The 15,815-nt window shown below is 42.7% G+C and overlaps 2 protein-coding genes across 11 annotated transcripts in view; one reads left to right on the top strand and one right to left on the bottom strand.

Annotated features, from left to right (window-relative positions):
* Positions 1-18: 18 nt before the first annotated feature.
* ASB8 (ankyrin repeat and SOCS box containing 8) overlaps positions 19-15,815 on the top strand; it is a 30,302-nt gene continuing 14,505 nt past the window's right edge. For 3 of the 9 annotated variants that reach the window (XR_014788090.1, XR_014788089.1, XM_084836655.1), the window contains exon 1: positions 12,241-12,273. The gene's annotated coding sequence lies outside the window, so the exon portion shown is untranslated. The other 6 variants (XM_084836662.1, XM_084836661.1, XM_084836659.1 and 3 more) reach the window with 6 other exon arrangements.
* LOC146353522 (uncharacterized) lies at positions 3,784-9,905 on the bottom strand. 2 transcript variants are annotated; one of them, XM_084836665.1, is made up of 3 exons: positions 9,724-9,905; positions 8,754-8,856; positions 3,784-7,354 (listed from the first exon to the last, which is right to left on the bottom strand). In XM_084836665.1, the coding sequence occupies exon 3, from the start codon at positions 7,341-7,343 to the stop codon at positions 6,663-6,665; it is 681 nt and encodes a 226-aa protein (XP_084692791.1). In that variant the 5' UTR covers positions 7,344-7,354; positions 8,754-8,856; positions 9,724-9,905; the 3' UTR covers positions 3,784-6,662. The 2 variants fall into 2 exon arrangements, with proteins under 2 accessions (XP_084692791.1, XP_084692792.1); XM_084836666.1 differs by lacking the exon at positions 9,724-9,905 and adding an exon at positions 9,448-9,584.

Here is a 15,815-nt window from a genome sequence, read left to right as displayed (position 1 = left end):
CTCTCGGCTGTATTTCCTGGTGATCGCTAGGAACAGGGAGGAACTGGTGGCTCTATGGTTAAGGCTGCTATCCCTAAACGCACTTTCTTGGACGTGAAGATCCAATCAGTGTGATCGTATCCTGGTATGTCTCTGTATCTGTCTCCTGGGGATCAGGATTAAAGATTCATGTTTTTGGAAAAGTAGGCGAGTGACGTGCTGTCTTCGTTAGGGAGTGGTCGAGCAGCTTGCTGCACGCGGGTAGCAAAATTGCACTTTCTCCCCTGACAATGTATGCAGAACATTTCCTCCAGGATACCAAGAGGAATTTGGGTACCGCAGGCTCTCGGATCATAAGAAACGGCGTGTTCGCTTGAAAGTAAGTCTCAGCGGTTTGACTTCGTGGGAATTTACTGCAGAGAGGAAGATGGGTGTCCTCTACAGTAGTTTCTTCAGAATAATAACCATCTCCACTTTGTCAGGGGTGATTTCGATCACAGCTGGGGGTTAGTGATTGTGTGAATACTAGAATGAGTTGTTGGTAGTTAGAAATTTAGTTATTTGGAAATAATTAATACAGAACAACTCGTTGATTTCAGTGGAGCTTACTTCTAAGTAAACGTTACGATGCAAAGCTATTCCCTGGGATGGGGTGGTTGCCAACTTTTTACAGAACCTGCTCCTGTGCCTTTAACAGCAGCCTGGGTGGCAAATGAAGAAATAGACAGGCGATAAAACAGCCCCCTGAGAGGTAGAAGGTATGTCTCTGTGTTATGTAGGGTGCAGTCCTATACGCACTTATCTGGGAACAAGCCTCATTGAACCCAAAGGGATTTACTTCCAAGTAGAGATGCATAGGATTGCACTGTTAATAACGAGCCACTGGTTTCTTCATTTACAGCACAATCCTATACATGTTTACTCAGAGGGCTCACTATTTTCAGTGGTGCTTACTGCCAGGTAAGTGGGTATAGGAATGCAGCCTTACTGTCTTCAAAATATTGCATGTATTATGATCCTTTAAGAGTGCAATCCTATGTATATATAGACAAAAATAAGCCCTACAGCCCCCAGTATCCCCCAGCCAACCATGCTGGCTGGGGAATGCTGGGAGTAGCAGGACTTATTCTATTTAAACATGCATAGGATTGCACCCTAATGCTTGCTTTAGTAACATTGGGGAGGGCAGACTTCAGGCTTTTCAGATCTACTTTGTTTCTTACTAGAACCCCCAAATCTACCAATTAAACCAGGTGCAAAAGACATCTTATATACAAACTCATGCAAATCCTGTGTGGCCATGGGGCCTAGTGGTCTGAGAATGACTGGATAAAAATCTGTTTGCCCGTTTCCCTTGCAGTTGGAACAACTTTACACTTTTAAAATAAATGTACTACAAATAAACCAGCAAAGGTGAAAACAAAAAAAAGTTATTTTTATAAAGATCATTTGCCATTTCTTGAAGTTTGAGGTCAAAAACACATGATGTCTGATCAGGCACTGTTTGGGGCAGAGCAAATAAACCAGCACTGAACCGTTGCGGAATGCAGGAGACTGTTTGGCATGGAGCCAAGAAACATACTGTTTTGCTATTAAAGCAATTCTTATATAAGAATATGGTAGTGTAAGGTTTATTACTAGAGATCTACCAGACTGATTGTGCTCATTTTTGTATTAAACTGAAGCTTGATCAGTGTAGATGTGCAGGAAATTTTGAATCTTCAAAAAAGTTCAAAGCTTGAGTTTTGGGCAGCTCAGGAAGGGGGAAGGGAGAGAGATGAGGCAAAGGAGAGGTTAATGCATACGGCACACACTGTGCATGTAATATAATATGTAACACACCGTGTGTATGTACATGTAATAATGCTTACTCCCGTGAGGTCTTAGGGTGCTGGGCCAATGAAAGGACAGGCACAGAATGTTGGGAAAGGGGCTGAAGCAAAGTCAGTTGGTGATAGTTGGAGGAGGAGAAAGAAAAGCTGAGGAGAAAGAGCTAAAAGGACACCAGAAGGAGAAGAGAGAGGAAAAACAAGAGATGGAAACAGATAAATACACTAGAAAGAAGAGGAAAAGTTAACATGAAGCAACACAATTGATAGACTAGAAGAAACTATTTGGGGTATTTTACTTTAATTAATTGTTTTTAAAACATTTCCAAATTTTTAAACTTTGAAGAAATTCAAAGCTCGAGCTTTAATAGCAAAACAGTATGTTTCTTGGCTCCGTGGCAAACAGTCTCCTATTCTTCAATGGTTCAGTGTCAGTTTATTTGTTCCTCCCCAAACAGCACCTGATCTGACATCACATGTTTTTGACCTCAGGCTTCAAGTAATGATAAATCTTCTTAAAAAGAACAAATTTGTTGTTTTCACCTGTGCTGGTTTATTTGTAGTACATTTATTTTAAAAGTGTAAAGTTGTTCCAGTCACAAGGGAAATGGCAAACATATTTTTATCCAATCATTTGCAGACTATTAGCCCCAGTGGCGACATAGGATTTGCACTAATACACTTAGAATGAACAGGGTGCCTCTGATCATAGGAATTTGTTTTCAGTGCCAGAAATGAAGTGAGCTTAGACAAAAAGTCCACTCCTAGTTATCGCAAGCTTTCTTAATTTCAGCAGCCTCATTTAGGTGACAAAGGACATTTTATTGTTCAACAGTTGGGAATCAGAAAACTTTGCCACTCTATGGCAAATCACCCAGCTATCTACTAGTAGATCCCAATCTTCCTTCTTCCCACCCTTATTTTTAGTTTGTCAATTAAGCAGCTGCCAATCAATTAAAGGCAAAGCTGGATGTAGGGAACTCTTATATTCATATTTATTTATAAAAATTATTTATGAGTCACCTTTTGGCTCTAAAAGGGCCCCCAAGGCGATTTATAATTTTAAAACTTCAAAACAATAGCACAAATAGATTAAAAACAGAAGCATATTTAAAAACAGAGTGGAATTAACTTGTAATGATCAATAGTTCAACAAAGGATAGATCCATGGAGCATCAGAATATCAAAAGCTGTTAGGTAGCATGTTCAGAGTAGCCATCCTATAAGCCCATGGTTCAGCGCTAAATCCTAAATTACCTACAAGCAAATTCTATTGCTACAATGCCATCTCTTGTTGGTAGCTTGGCGCTCTGCTTCCCTCAAGCAGCCAGATTTGCTCCTGGGCCCTCCCGCAGCTGCCTTCTCTATTGCATGTAGACATTTACACTCTGCATGCATTTTCTGAACAGGAAACCCTACTTATAACTATCATCATGGGTTTCCATTAGGGCTATTGCCCAATTAAAAGCAAACTTCATCAATTAATCATCAGTTTTGATTGTTTGATTAAATCAATCAAATTATGATTAATAATTTGATTAAATTATTAATCAAAATAATTAATTTGATTAAATAATTAATCAAATAATTAATTTGATTAAATAATTAATCAAATAAATTTTGATTTGATTCAAAATTAATTTTTGAATCAAATTTTTGAATCAAAATAATTCACCGCCCTTTTGACGGTGTAGTCCAGGTGGTTCTTTTCCTTTAGTGGATAAAAGAAGATCAGTGCCCATGTAGCGAGAGTTGCCAGGTGAACTTGCTAGGAAAAAAATCCTGGCCTAACCTGCCTCTGTACGTTTAACAACTGCTTGATCTACGGGTATCAGGAGGTGAAGCTTTCTGTAGCATAGAAGTATGCAATGATTCCCTGCCATGTCTCCTGATCTAGTGACTGTTATAAAGCACAGGGAGGGGCCAATAAATAACAGTGCTGTCAGCCCTAAGTGTAGCAGTTCTACCACATTTTGAAAGCGGGGAGAATCAAATATTTATTGAAATAACGGAACCTGTTTTCATTAAATAATGAGTTTTTATGTATCTTCAGTATGTATAACAACATCACTTAAGGTGTCAAGGTTTTTTTATGGCAACCATCAGAATGTTCATAAAATAGGATGCACACCCCTAAGTGTGCCATTAAAGCATATAATTAAATACACATCAGCCTTATATTTAACCAGAGTTCCACTTGCTGTCTTGCATAGGGTCCTCTAAAATTTAAAGTCAAGGGGCTGGATTCAGATTTAAGATGGATTAAGCTGGCAGAAGTGCATTATCTTGGCCCCCACCCCTCTAGTCCCCTGAAATGCTACACAGAAAGCCAGGAGACCTGTTTAATGGGGTGAGCTATCGTGTGTTGGGGGGATCCCCCAAAATCTGTGAGCAGATCTTTCTCTCATAGAAGGTCCCTCCCTGTTGTGGAACACAGATCCTAGATCCAACCCTATGTCTGCATCTTCTTTTGAACCATTACATGGAAGCTAGGTGCCACTGGCAACAGTGGAATTCACTCCCACTTAAAGGGCAGAATCCATCACACAGTGGCCTCCTTAACATGCACGTCCAGCAACATGGTGCAATCCTACACTGCAAGGGCATGCATGTAAATAGGACGACCATGTGAGTCAGGCTGATCATGTGGCCCTTTCCCATGGAATCTGCCCAGGTGCCAAGCTGCAGGGCTTTTGTGTGACAGGGGTTAGACACTCTTATATAGCCAGTTGTGTAATCCATACAAAACTAGATACATACACTGAACTCCGGTTGAATTGAATAGAATTTAGGTGTGCCTTAGCTTTCCCAGAAGTGCATCTGACACGTGTTCATGATCAGGGGCCTTTTCTTCTCTTGCACTCTGGCATCCTAAGTCAACATTAAACCAGAAGAGAGGTTAAACCAGAAGCCGCTAGAGAAGTGAATGTATCAGGAGATGGATACTTTGGGGGGAAAAGCATTAATGGATTTGTTAGTTTTTCCAAAGGATAGCTGATAGGATTGGTAGCTGGCCAGAGAGAACAAAGCAACTGGTGTGGTCTAGTTCTGAGTCTTTAAATAAAATCTCAGTATGCAGGAATCAGCAGGTGAAACTTTTCATGGTAGTAGATAAGCATTATCACATATTAATGTGTACAAATCAAGGTGCTGTTAAGAGCAAAACCTGTTGCCTAACCCATTCATTCTATATGGAGATTTTCTCTTGATATCTTTAGCCTCTCTTAAGATTGGCAACTTTTCGACAAGCCACTATAGCTTAAGGCTCAGAAACATTACACTTTTTTGGACCTGAACTAGAGGGCGGGAAGGAAGAAAGACCATATATGTGTGTATGCTGATGGCACTTTAACAGGGCTCCAATGTTTAGTTGATTAATCCCTTAGATAAATAGATTTTTAAAACTTCTGATTGTTTGAAAAGGTGTCTCCAACTAATCAGGCAGAACTTTAACAAAAAACAATTGTTTTAAAGACAAAGCCATGGGTGGCTAACACCATGTTGGGAAAGGCATTTATTCTCCTTGCTTATAGAGGAGCAAATCTTTTCTAAGATGGTACCTGCCACATCACATTTGTGCATCATCTAAAAAAAGGGAAGATATTTGTCTTCAGAACTATTGTTTTATTCATCTGCAAATGTATGCAGATTTAATTAGACTAATCTCCCTTTGCAACAACTGATGAATATCAGTTTCTCAAGGGGAATAACACAAACATTTTAAATGCATTGAGAATTCTGGGAAATTTTAACATAAAGTTTTCAATAAATTATTTCTTGACAAAGACAGGCTTTGCTCTTTTGTCCTTTTTCTGTGGTGTGGCATCCCTTCTGGTTACAGAATAGGAGCATGACACAAATGGTTACGTACCTTGGAATGGCTGAGTGTGCAAATGCGCATTCATTAAGAAGGGAAATGCTTCAATGGGTGTTTTATGGAGTCCTAGAATATAGAGGTTTCATGTGCTTTTGATCCCATATACAACCGCACTAAAGCTGAAACCTAAAATATGAGTGTATTTTCAAAGTTCAGTTTCAAAATCTGATTTTGAGGGATACTTTTACCCAGAAAAACCAACCAAAATTTTCAGTGTTTCTGCTACATTTTAAAGCCTCACCTTGACAAATGCAGTACTTTGGCAGCCTGATTTTTCTAAAACCCCTAACAGTGTGATTCTGTGCTTCTGTTAAAAAGTTTCACTGAATTCAGTGGGACTTAATCCTAAGTAATTGTTGTACTGTTAAGTCAGCCTTCCCCAACCTGGTGTCCTCCAGATGTTTTGGACTGCAACATTTCCCAGGGATTTGGTAGCATATGATAAGTTTTAATCAATTCTGGATTGTCTTATGGTTATGGCTATGTGCTCGAGTTTGCTTGTTTGAAGCTGTTTTAGACATATGTTCTGTTGTGTATATTGTCTGTTCATGTGTTTTTTATGTAAATAGCTTTTGAACTCTGTATCTTGTATTTTTAATGTTTTTAATCTTTGTAACCCACCTAGAGAGCTTTGGCTATGGGGCGGTATAGAAATGTAATGATAACAACAACAACATCTAGTATTCCTCACTACTGGCCATGCTAGCTAGGGCTGATGGAAGTCCAAAACATTTGGAGGGCAACAGGTTGGGGAAGGGTGGGTAGGACTGTAGCCTAAATTCAGTAGTATCTGTAAAGGAGAATGCAATTTAAAAAATTGGAAGGAGCAACATTCAGTTTTTTGCAAGTAAATCTGAGATAGGAAAATGTGCTTGAGAACGTCCCCCTTTATCTACTTTAGTTCTACATATGATGTACGATCTTCTTCCCCTTAACACACACTATTCAATTTGATTCTGTATGCCCTTTCCACAACACTATGCTACATGCAATTTCTGGTGTCTTCTGAGCTGGGACTTGTGCCGGTACCCTTCCCCACACTCCACACAGATATAGGGCTTCTCGTCCGTGTGGGTCCGTCTGTGACGGATGAGGTTAGAGCTGACGCTGAAGCTCTTCCCGCACTCCATGCACCGGTAAGGCTTCTCCCCTGTGTGGGTCCTCTGGTGCTGGATCAGCGCCGAGCTCTCACTGAAGCGCTTGCTACAGTCGCTGCATTGGTAGGGCTTCTCTCCCGTATGAATCCTCTGGTGGGTCACAAGGTTGGAGTTCTGGCTGAACCCTTTCCCGCAGTCGGCACAAATGTAGGGCTTCTCCCCTGTGTGGGTGATTTGATGCCGGATGAGGTCTGAACTGCGGCTGAAGCCTTTGCCACACTCACTGCAGATGGTGGGCCTTGTGCGGGAGTGGGACCTTTGCAGCCCCAAGATGTCCTTCAGCTTCCAAATGCCTTCCTCACATTGGTCAGATATACCAAACTTGCTGCCTGCTGCAGGGTTCTTTCTTCGTTGCCTCTCTGGTGCTTTCTGGCTCTCGCAAGCTCTCTCCTGCCCACCACTGTGCAAAACACTCTCCCGGCAGTTTCCCTCTAGTCCCTGAAGCTCTGTTCTCATGGGGTCTTCCTGCGTAGGCTTACCCTCCTTCCTTCTACTCTCCATTGTTTTGTCTCCTGGAAGAGAATTTAGAAATATTGGGGGCAGGGGAGGAAGCAGGAGCAAAGTGGATTCCGAGGGGGCAGCACTGCCTCACACATTAGTACCTTTCCAAATGTAATTTAGGACCACAGCCTTAGAATTCTATCTTGAGATAATATTTATTGTTCAGTTTAGATATAATCTCTATATGACGCTCAGAATGCGAAACTAAATCTGAGTAAAGAACTGTAAAGAGACGCTTTCCTGATCCATCTTGTAGAATTAAGTTATTGTGTATAAGTGAAAGAGGGTTGCCTCTAATCTCTGGGTGACCAGCAGACATATTAACAGGTGAAGCTTTTGCCAGCATGGACAAGGGGTAATGGCATGCTTCACCTATTTAATTTCTGCCTGTTTTGCAGTTGTTAAAGGCCCAGGAGCCCTGCCAGACAACAGTAGCAGCCCTAAGTACCCAATGACCTCAGATGTTGTTTGAAAGCAGTACCAAAAAAAATATCCAGACTACCAATCCCTTGAATGGCACCAAAGTTACTGCCACTCAGAGGACACCTTTAGCCAAGCCTCATGACCAGCTGAAGGTAGAAATTATTAGATAAGCTAGTCTGTCCCTCATTGAGGACTCCCTCAAGATGAGTAGGGGGAAGAAAAGTAGAGCCAGCTGTGGTAACTGGGAATTCACAGCTAATGGGTATGTCTGTGATCCCTTAGGAGAGCTTCTAGGTCCCACTGTCTGAGGGGACCTCCGTCTATCAGGGTGCATTACCTCTCCAAACCTGCATCCCATTCTGTGTAGATGTGCACATCTCTATGGAGACACCTTGCATATCTCACTGGTTTGATGTAAGAACTGTGTGCAAACTTCTAGAACTGGGTAGTTCTAACTTCTCCCCCCCTGCAGACTTTTGACCTGCCCAATTTTTTAAAGCTGTTATTCCCCTGTAAAAAAAAAGTATGTAAATAAATAGCATGTGATTGTGTTAGTCAGGAGGTCTTTTTTAAAATTCTGATAATGGTTGCCACCTCAAACATTGAGATATGAGATGGAAAGGTGGGCTACGAATATTTTTAAAGAAAGAAATGGTTGCTGCCCTGCTTTCTCAGCAACTGAAACATTCACAAGCATGTTCAAGTACAAGAGGTTGTTAAAACCTAGGTGCCAAAACACTAGGCCAAGAAGAGGAACTAGCCACATGTAACACATGCCCTGTAGTCCACTCCTCCTGCAAATGTTTGTTTTTCCCCCACAGGTTAGGGAGGCTTCACTGCTCAAATGATGGAGGAGGATGTTCGACTTGGGGGATACGTTTCTCTGAAGCCAAATCTGCCTCCCTCCCTCCCATGAATTTTCACAGGTCCCAACTTATTCTACTTGTTGCTCATTGATCTTGGAGAAAACACTGACAGTCTCTTTACCTTCTGGGAGTGTTATTTCCCCAGGGTCCTTTCCATCAGAGGTGCACACCTCCGTTTCTCTTGTTCCATTCAGGATGTGGGCTCACAGGTGCAATACCTTGCCCTTGAGAGAGATCAGAGGAAAAAGAAAGAGATCACAAAGGTGCTTGACAGATATTCACACAACACACATCATCACCATGACCCTGACTGATCTTCAGCACTCATGGAAGTATGAGATTTTGGGATCTTAGCAGACAAAAAACACTCACGAACAAACAAAAACACCCCAAAAGCTAGAGATTGCACAACAAAAAGCAAACACTCCAATTTCAAATTTTGATTTCAAAATCTTTTCAAATAGCATTTTGTCTCTAATTGCAATGAACATTAATCTGCCTCCCCCCCCCCAAAAAAAAAAACATATTGAGTTACAGTCTGGATGCATGTTGAACCAATCATGGGGTAGCCTTGGCTGGAGCAATATCTGTCAGTCCCCACCCCTTACATCTGCAAAACGGTAAGAGGAAAACCCTCTCTTTTAGAGCTGGCAGAGGATGAGATGGCTAGATAGCATCACGGATGCAATGAATATGAACTTGAGCACGCTCCGGGAGAGAGCGCAGGACAGGAAGGCCTGGCGTGCTATGGTCCATGGGGTCACGAAGAGTCGGACACGACTGAACAACAACAACAACAAGTAGACTACTGCTACATCAGCTTCAGCGATGTGGGTTTTCAGTATCCATAGGTCCCGAATGCACTTTATTCAAATGATCACGAAGAATTAAAGCCAGCAGTTATGCCTTGTTATTGACAAGAGCCCATATATCTAATAAAGCACATCTGCTCCAGAAGAATACGTGCTTCCGGGATGGATCCCCCTTTAGCAGCAGGCAAAGTCCGGACCGGAGGCTTCTTTTCATCTGCTCCCTGGCCCCTTCCCCCCTAGCAAATCCTCCTCCGCGCCTCCCCATCTTGGAGTACTCACCGCTGCTTCGGCCGCAGGACCTTGTGTGTGCGCTGCGTGCACCGGGAGAGGAGTATCTACTGCAGGGGGTGGAAGAGTCCAAACCCGGGTTTCGCGTAGCTCCGCCAACGTTATGGGGATGCTGGGAACAGGAAGGCCCCTTTCCTATCCGATCCCTCCCTCCCTCCAAGCCCAGCTGTATTGCTTGAGAACCCGTAGGAGGCGACGGCTCTGGCTGTGTCCGCGGCTCCTTTCACCCTGTCGCTACCCTTTGGAGCAGCCGGCTCCGATCCCCGCCGGTTGGCGTTGAGAAGCGTGCCTGGGTCGAAGGGAAAGGTTGTCCTTTGTTCGGAGATCGGAATCAGCCAGTGACATCTTCCTCTGTGATGCTCTTGTTTTGTTTACGTGCCGCTCCACAAGGTATCCCTCATCCAGGCATAAAGACTTTCCAGCTGGAACGTTACTACACTTGTTCCGTCCACTCCAATGGTCCCTGTTTACTATGAAAGCTAAATGGAGCTTGTATTTTCATTCTTTCATTAGTGAGCTTCTACTTAGCCTGTTTTACTCCAGCTGTTTCACCAGCATGTTGATGATAGGACTTTATAATTAATGAGTTTCTTTATTTCCTGAGTGATCTTGTTATATGTATGGTCTTTTATGCTTTTATTTATTAGTAGCTTTGTTTCAAAAGAAAAGAAAATTTCATGGGGAAAAACAATAGCAGGAGAACACTATTGCCTTCAAGCTCTGCATCTGGGCTTTCTGGAAGGCATCAGGTTGGTCACTGTGGGAAACAAGATGCTGACTAGATGGACCCTGGATGGATGCTGATCCACCAGTAGGGCTTTACTTATGTTCTTACTAGAAAGCAAGAGGGCTGTCCTTCCTTCAGATATTGCATTATAATGTAGTTCCTTTTTTTCCCTCCCCCCTCCGCGAAAAAGGAGTGAGGGAGATCCAGCTGATGTTTGAACTTCAAATGGAGAATGATGCCATACCAAGTTTCATTGTGATCTCTCAATGCTCAAAGGAGATATTGCACTACTGTGTTTGAGATCTTTCTGTCTCCTTCCAAATGGGCGTGGGGTTGAGATGAGTGCTGTTCAGACATTATTCTGAGTCTGAGCACATGTAGAGGGGGAGGGGAGCAGACCACACCCACCAGCTCTGTCCTTACCCGCTATGGTCATTTGGTATAATGTTTGAAAGAGCCCAAAGGGTCTATTCACATACCTGGGGACTTTGAATAGGCAGTGCCCCTGATTTCGCATACATGTATGTACAGTTTGTATGTGTGTAGGCTGCTTCAGACATTATGCCGAATGCACACAATCCTGCTCGCCACTCTATGTGTATTCAAAGTAACATCCGAGTAGCCCTTTGGTGTTCAGGTCTGAAACATGTAGAATTTTGTCCAGAATGTGCACCACCTTTCCTCACAATCTCCATGGGAATTATCAAACATGTTACAAACACAGATTGCTAGGGGCTGAGTTAAACCAAAGGTCTCATTTCTCTTGGCCAGGTAAGGACAACCCCAATTTTCTGCTAGATGTCCCTGGTCTATCACCACCCAGATGTTGCCTTTTGGGTGTGCCTTCTAAAAATATTGTTAGAGTGTACAGATTTGCGTGAGATATGCCATCCCTCCAGTCTGTCCAAGTTAAATTTCTGAGTAAAGAGTGGATGGATCTTGGCAGTAGTGCATGTAAAGACATCTGCGTGGACACAAAGGCACCATCCAGTGTACAACCAGGAAAATGACAAGTTGCGGCCAGTGCATTTGTTGTCACTATTTGTTACAGTGTGGCTGCGATCCTGATTAGACAGTAAGCCCCACTGAACTCACTGGGTCTGACTTATAAGTAAACATCATCAAGATTGTGCTACACAAGCGTTTGTTCAATAGATCTCTATGGAGCTACATGACATTTAATGTGAAGTTGGATACACTTCCCAACAATCTCGAACTCCCCAGAAGGAGTGAGATTACGCCTGGCCGGACAGCGTAGTCCTAAAAATATTAACTCGGAAGTAAATCCCGCTGAATACAGTGGGGTTTTCTTCCTGGTGAATATTTTTAGCAGGGGTGGGCAACTTGTGGCCCTCCAGATTTTTTGGCTTACAACTCCCATGATCCCTCAGCATTGGCTATGCTTTCTAGGGCTGATGGAAGTTGTAGGCCAAACCATCTGGACAGCCGCAAGTTGCATAGCCCCCTGATGTTTATGATTCCAGTCTTTGACAGCAGTAGAGGAGGACCCATCTACGACACCCTCTGAGGTCCAAGGAGGCGCTTGGAGAAGAGGCCTTATTTGTAGAGCTGCGAGCGGATTGGAAGGCAGAGGGGCGAGGGGCGGGCTTTATCTGTGGTTGTCTGAAATGGTTGGAGGAGTCTTGTGAAAAGGGCAGGGCCTAGCGAGAGGCGGGCGGAAGCTTCGCACGCCTGTCTGCTTCTTGCGCATCAGCAGCCTTCCGCGACGGTACAGTCGCTTCCGGTCGGCGGAGGCTGAGCTTCCGGGTAACGCTGGTGGTAGAGGGTGCGCGGGTCGCGTAGGTGGTGGGTCGGTGAGTGCGGCTAGGGGTGACCTAAGGAGTCAGGCCGTCGCCTCGGCCAGTGCGGGGTCGCTCCGGCCTGTCACCTGGGCGGCGGCAGCGCCGCAGGGGAGGCGGGGGGCGTGTGTGGGTAGGTTACGGGGCGAAGGTGGCACCTGGTTCTTGATAGCCCGCTTGGGTCAGGCTCCGCTTCATGACCTCTGCTGGCGATGCCACCCTTGGCAGAGGCTCTAGATTAACATTCTCTTCCCCAACACGTTCCTTTCCATATGCTCAAAGCTTGCTCTTTCTGCAGCAAAAGTTCCGCCCAGACTCTTGTTTTATTGGTTTCCAGAGGGGTAACTGTGTTAATCTGTTGCAACAAAAACAACAAGGAGACTTGTGGCACTTTAAACGCTAACCAGTTTATTCTGGCGTAAGCTGTTGCGGACACGGTCTGCTTCAACAGATGCATCACAAGGAACGAGGATGTGGATAGTTGTCCATGGACACTTCTGCCAGAATGAATTGGGTGGTCTTTAAGGTGCTTTTTTGTTTTATTTACAAAGAGGGTGAGGTATGTCCCTTATATAGAACATCTGTTTCTTTGGGGATGTGTACAGCAAATCTATAGTTTCTGTTAAAATCGAAAAATAATAGTAGAGTAATACTTATTAAAAACAACAGAGTCTTGCTGCACCCTAAAACTAACATTTATTATGGCATAAATATGCTTTTGTGGACTAAAGATGCTTGAAGTGTAAGCCTCAACGAGCAGCTATATTATACACTGTGGAGAGAAAAAATGTAAGCAATGAGGTCAGAGGGAAACAAAATGCAAAAAATACAAACTCTGATTGTTAAGCTAAAACTTAAATGCAGCCTTGCAAATAAGCCCACAAAAGTGACTCCTATGTAAAGTGTTATTAGCCTTCTGGAAGCGATTCATGGAGAGTTCCATCCCTTCTCCACCAGTCTGCTCACTTCCATGGAATTCCTTATTGCCTATGACTACTGGGTCAGTGCTTAAATACCAGAGCTTAAAAGTATGTAAAGTAAGTACAGTGACCATTCACAAAGCAGTGTTGATAACTCAGACATCCTGTATTGGCAAACTGTAGTGGGAGTAAAAACTTGAACCTAAAGTATTGCAAAGTAGCATGAACGTGCTTTCAGGTTCCTCAGAACTCTTCTGTAGCCTGGATGTTAAATCTGAATAAGCTTTCTGGGAAACTTGAATGCTTGCTCATTATTCTTTGGTATTCTAGTTGGACTTAACAAAAAGTATTTCCCTCTTTTACAGCAACAACATTGTAATGGATCAACAGACCTACCTGTCAGCTTACGATAAGATTATTCAGACAAGTTTTGTGTAGTCAAAACTCAAAATGATGACCTGTAGTGCATTTTCACTAAAGGTCATCAACTAAGTACACCTGTTCCTTCTTTTTCTCAGTATGAAATGACCAGTGATGGGCATGTTGTGCTTGTATATGTGACAGAAAACAGAAGCAATCAGGCATTGTGTCTGGAGAGTAACCTTCACTTGGAATATGTTCTGAAGCCCATAGATAGATAGATAGATAGATAGATAGATAGATAGATAGATAGATAGATGTAGGACATTCAGCTCTCTAGGAAATGGCAAAACTAGGCTCCTAATTATTTCTTGTTTATTGTTAAATAACTTTTTAATGGCTCATTCGCAATTCTTACAGCATACAATCTGGAAATTACTAATCTGTTACCTATCTGTTCCATCTCATTCCTAATTAGAAGGGAGTGGCAATCATAGCTGTGCACTCACTTCCCCCCCCCATTTTTTCCCCAGGAATCAGTATGAGTTTCCCCCTTCTTATGTATACGGTCCATTGTAGTTCTATTCTGCACTTGACCTGTTGGAGCAAAAAGGAAGAAATGCTTCTGACAGTTTTGTATATGTCACTGGGTTGCAGCGTCTACCTGAGTTGAAGTGTGCTTTCTGCCACCTAGCTTTTCACCTTGCTTGCAGCGACAAATGAGTGAAATAATGCTTGCATCACAGGTACTATAACTTTGTAGCCTTAAGGACTGTTTGTAAACTGGCAACTTGCAAACCCTAATTTAGCAAAAGAAAACCCCAACAACCACCACCAAATGGAGCAGGTTACTGAAATCAAGTTGACTTACATAACATTGCATAATTGTGAACTTCATTCTGGTATCAAAATTGGCAGGGTATTGTGGGTGTTTTACTTTAGAATTTGGAAGATTTTAAAAATAAGAATGAAGTTAAAATAAGGAGTATGGAAGGAGAAGCAAAGTATCTTTTAAAAAGGTGGTGGTCATAGATTTTAACTCTGGGCAAATAGATTCATCATGCAATTTGATCTAACATTTAATATTCTGAAGGACCAAATAATGCAACTGGCTTCTCCATACAAAAGATACCCTGCTGCCTTGTGCCTTGCTTGTCTGATTTTTTAAAAGCATTGGATTTGAACCTTACTGACAAGATATTTAGTGCCCAGCAAACCTATAGCTTAGAATGAGTTCCACACAGATCTCTGTTATGAAGTGACTGCCCAGAGGTTTTCTTGCATCAGAAAAATAGTTATGGAAATTGGCTGAAAGTCAGATAGCTTCATTGGCATATTTTAGGGAAGGTTCTAGTTCTCATCAGTCTTACCTAGGTTCTAGCCAGCACTCTTTAAGGTACATTCCTGACCCTGTTATCATAGATGGCTTTGCACCTGGATCTTCCTTTTCTTTCCTTGTATTTTTCCAGTTCTGTTCCTCTTGTTAACCCCCACATTTATTTTTCTCTTTCTTTTACCCCCTTTGTCTTGTTGCTCCTTGAAACAAGAGCTTGCTACCAGCTGATATTTGGTCAACCTAGTCATTCTGTTTCTGTTTTAAAAGCATCTGATGTCCTGAGTCGTAGCCTGTTCTAAATCATCTCATACATTTTTTTTTTTTTACCTCCAATGGTAATTTTACCTCTTGTTCTGTTCTTTTGGATTATTTCTGTGGTCAGGGTCTTTGCTTTAACATATTTTATATGGTGTCTACATTTATTTTTAGTTTCTTAATGATTCCGGGTTGGATCCAGATTAGTTGAATTCCACTCATGCTGGAGGGAGGGGGCAGGGAGACGATTTCATAATTCCTCTTGCCTGCTGTCCCCTGGACCTCCTGAAAAGGTGCTCTGAAGGGCTGGGGGACTCTCTGGAGCAACATGAGAAGCAATAGAGGGAGATGAAGGGGGAACCTGTGAATATTGCCTCCCTGTACGCTTTCTCCAGCAGGGAGCTCCTGCTGTATCCTGGTGCCTTCCATGAACAGAAGGAGCCCTTCCATTCATGGAATGGCCAGTGTGGATCGACCCAATTGTTGGTCAGTATTGGGTTGGATCCAGACTAAGTTAGTTGCTTTTAGGTCCCATTAAAATCAATGGAACAAGCTAGTCATGACTGATTTCAATAGGGACTAAGTGCAACTAACTTAGTCTCTGTCCAACCCACTATATCTTAAATGTACAGAACTTCTGCTCACAAAACTGCCTTTTAAAAAATTTCTGATCCAATGGTTTTGTA

Source organism: Heloderma suspectum, chromosome 2 (assembly GCF_057233095.1).
Source record: "Heloderma suspectum isolate Gila_16-S chromosome 2, 16-S_ref, whole genome shotgun sequence".
NCBI classification, from domain to species: domain Eukaryota; kingdom Metazoa; phylum Chordata; class Lepidosauria; order Squamata; family Helodermatidae; genus Heloderma; species Heloderma suspectum.
The sequence above is the reverse complement of the archived record's forward strand: the minus strand, read 5'-3'. Positions and strand labels throughout refer to the sequence as shown.

What these genes read in the sequence shown, in the direction of transcription:
- LOC146353522 (XM_084836665.1), bottom strand. Translation starts at nt 7,343, where the DNA reads ATGGAGAGTAGAAGGAAGGAGGGTAAGCCTACGCAGGAAGACCCCATG.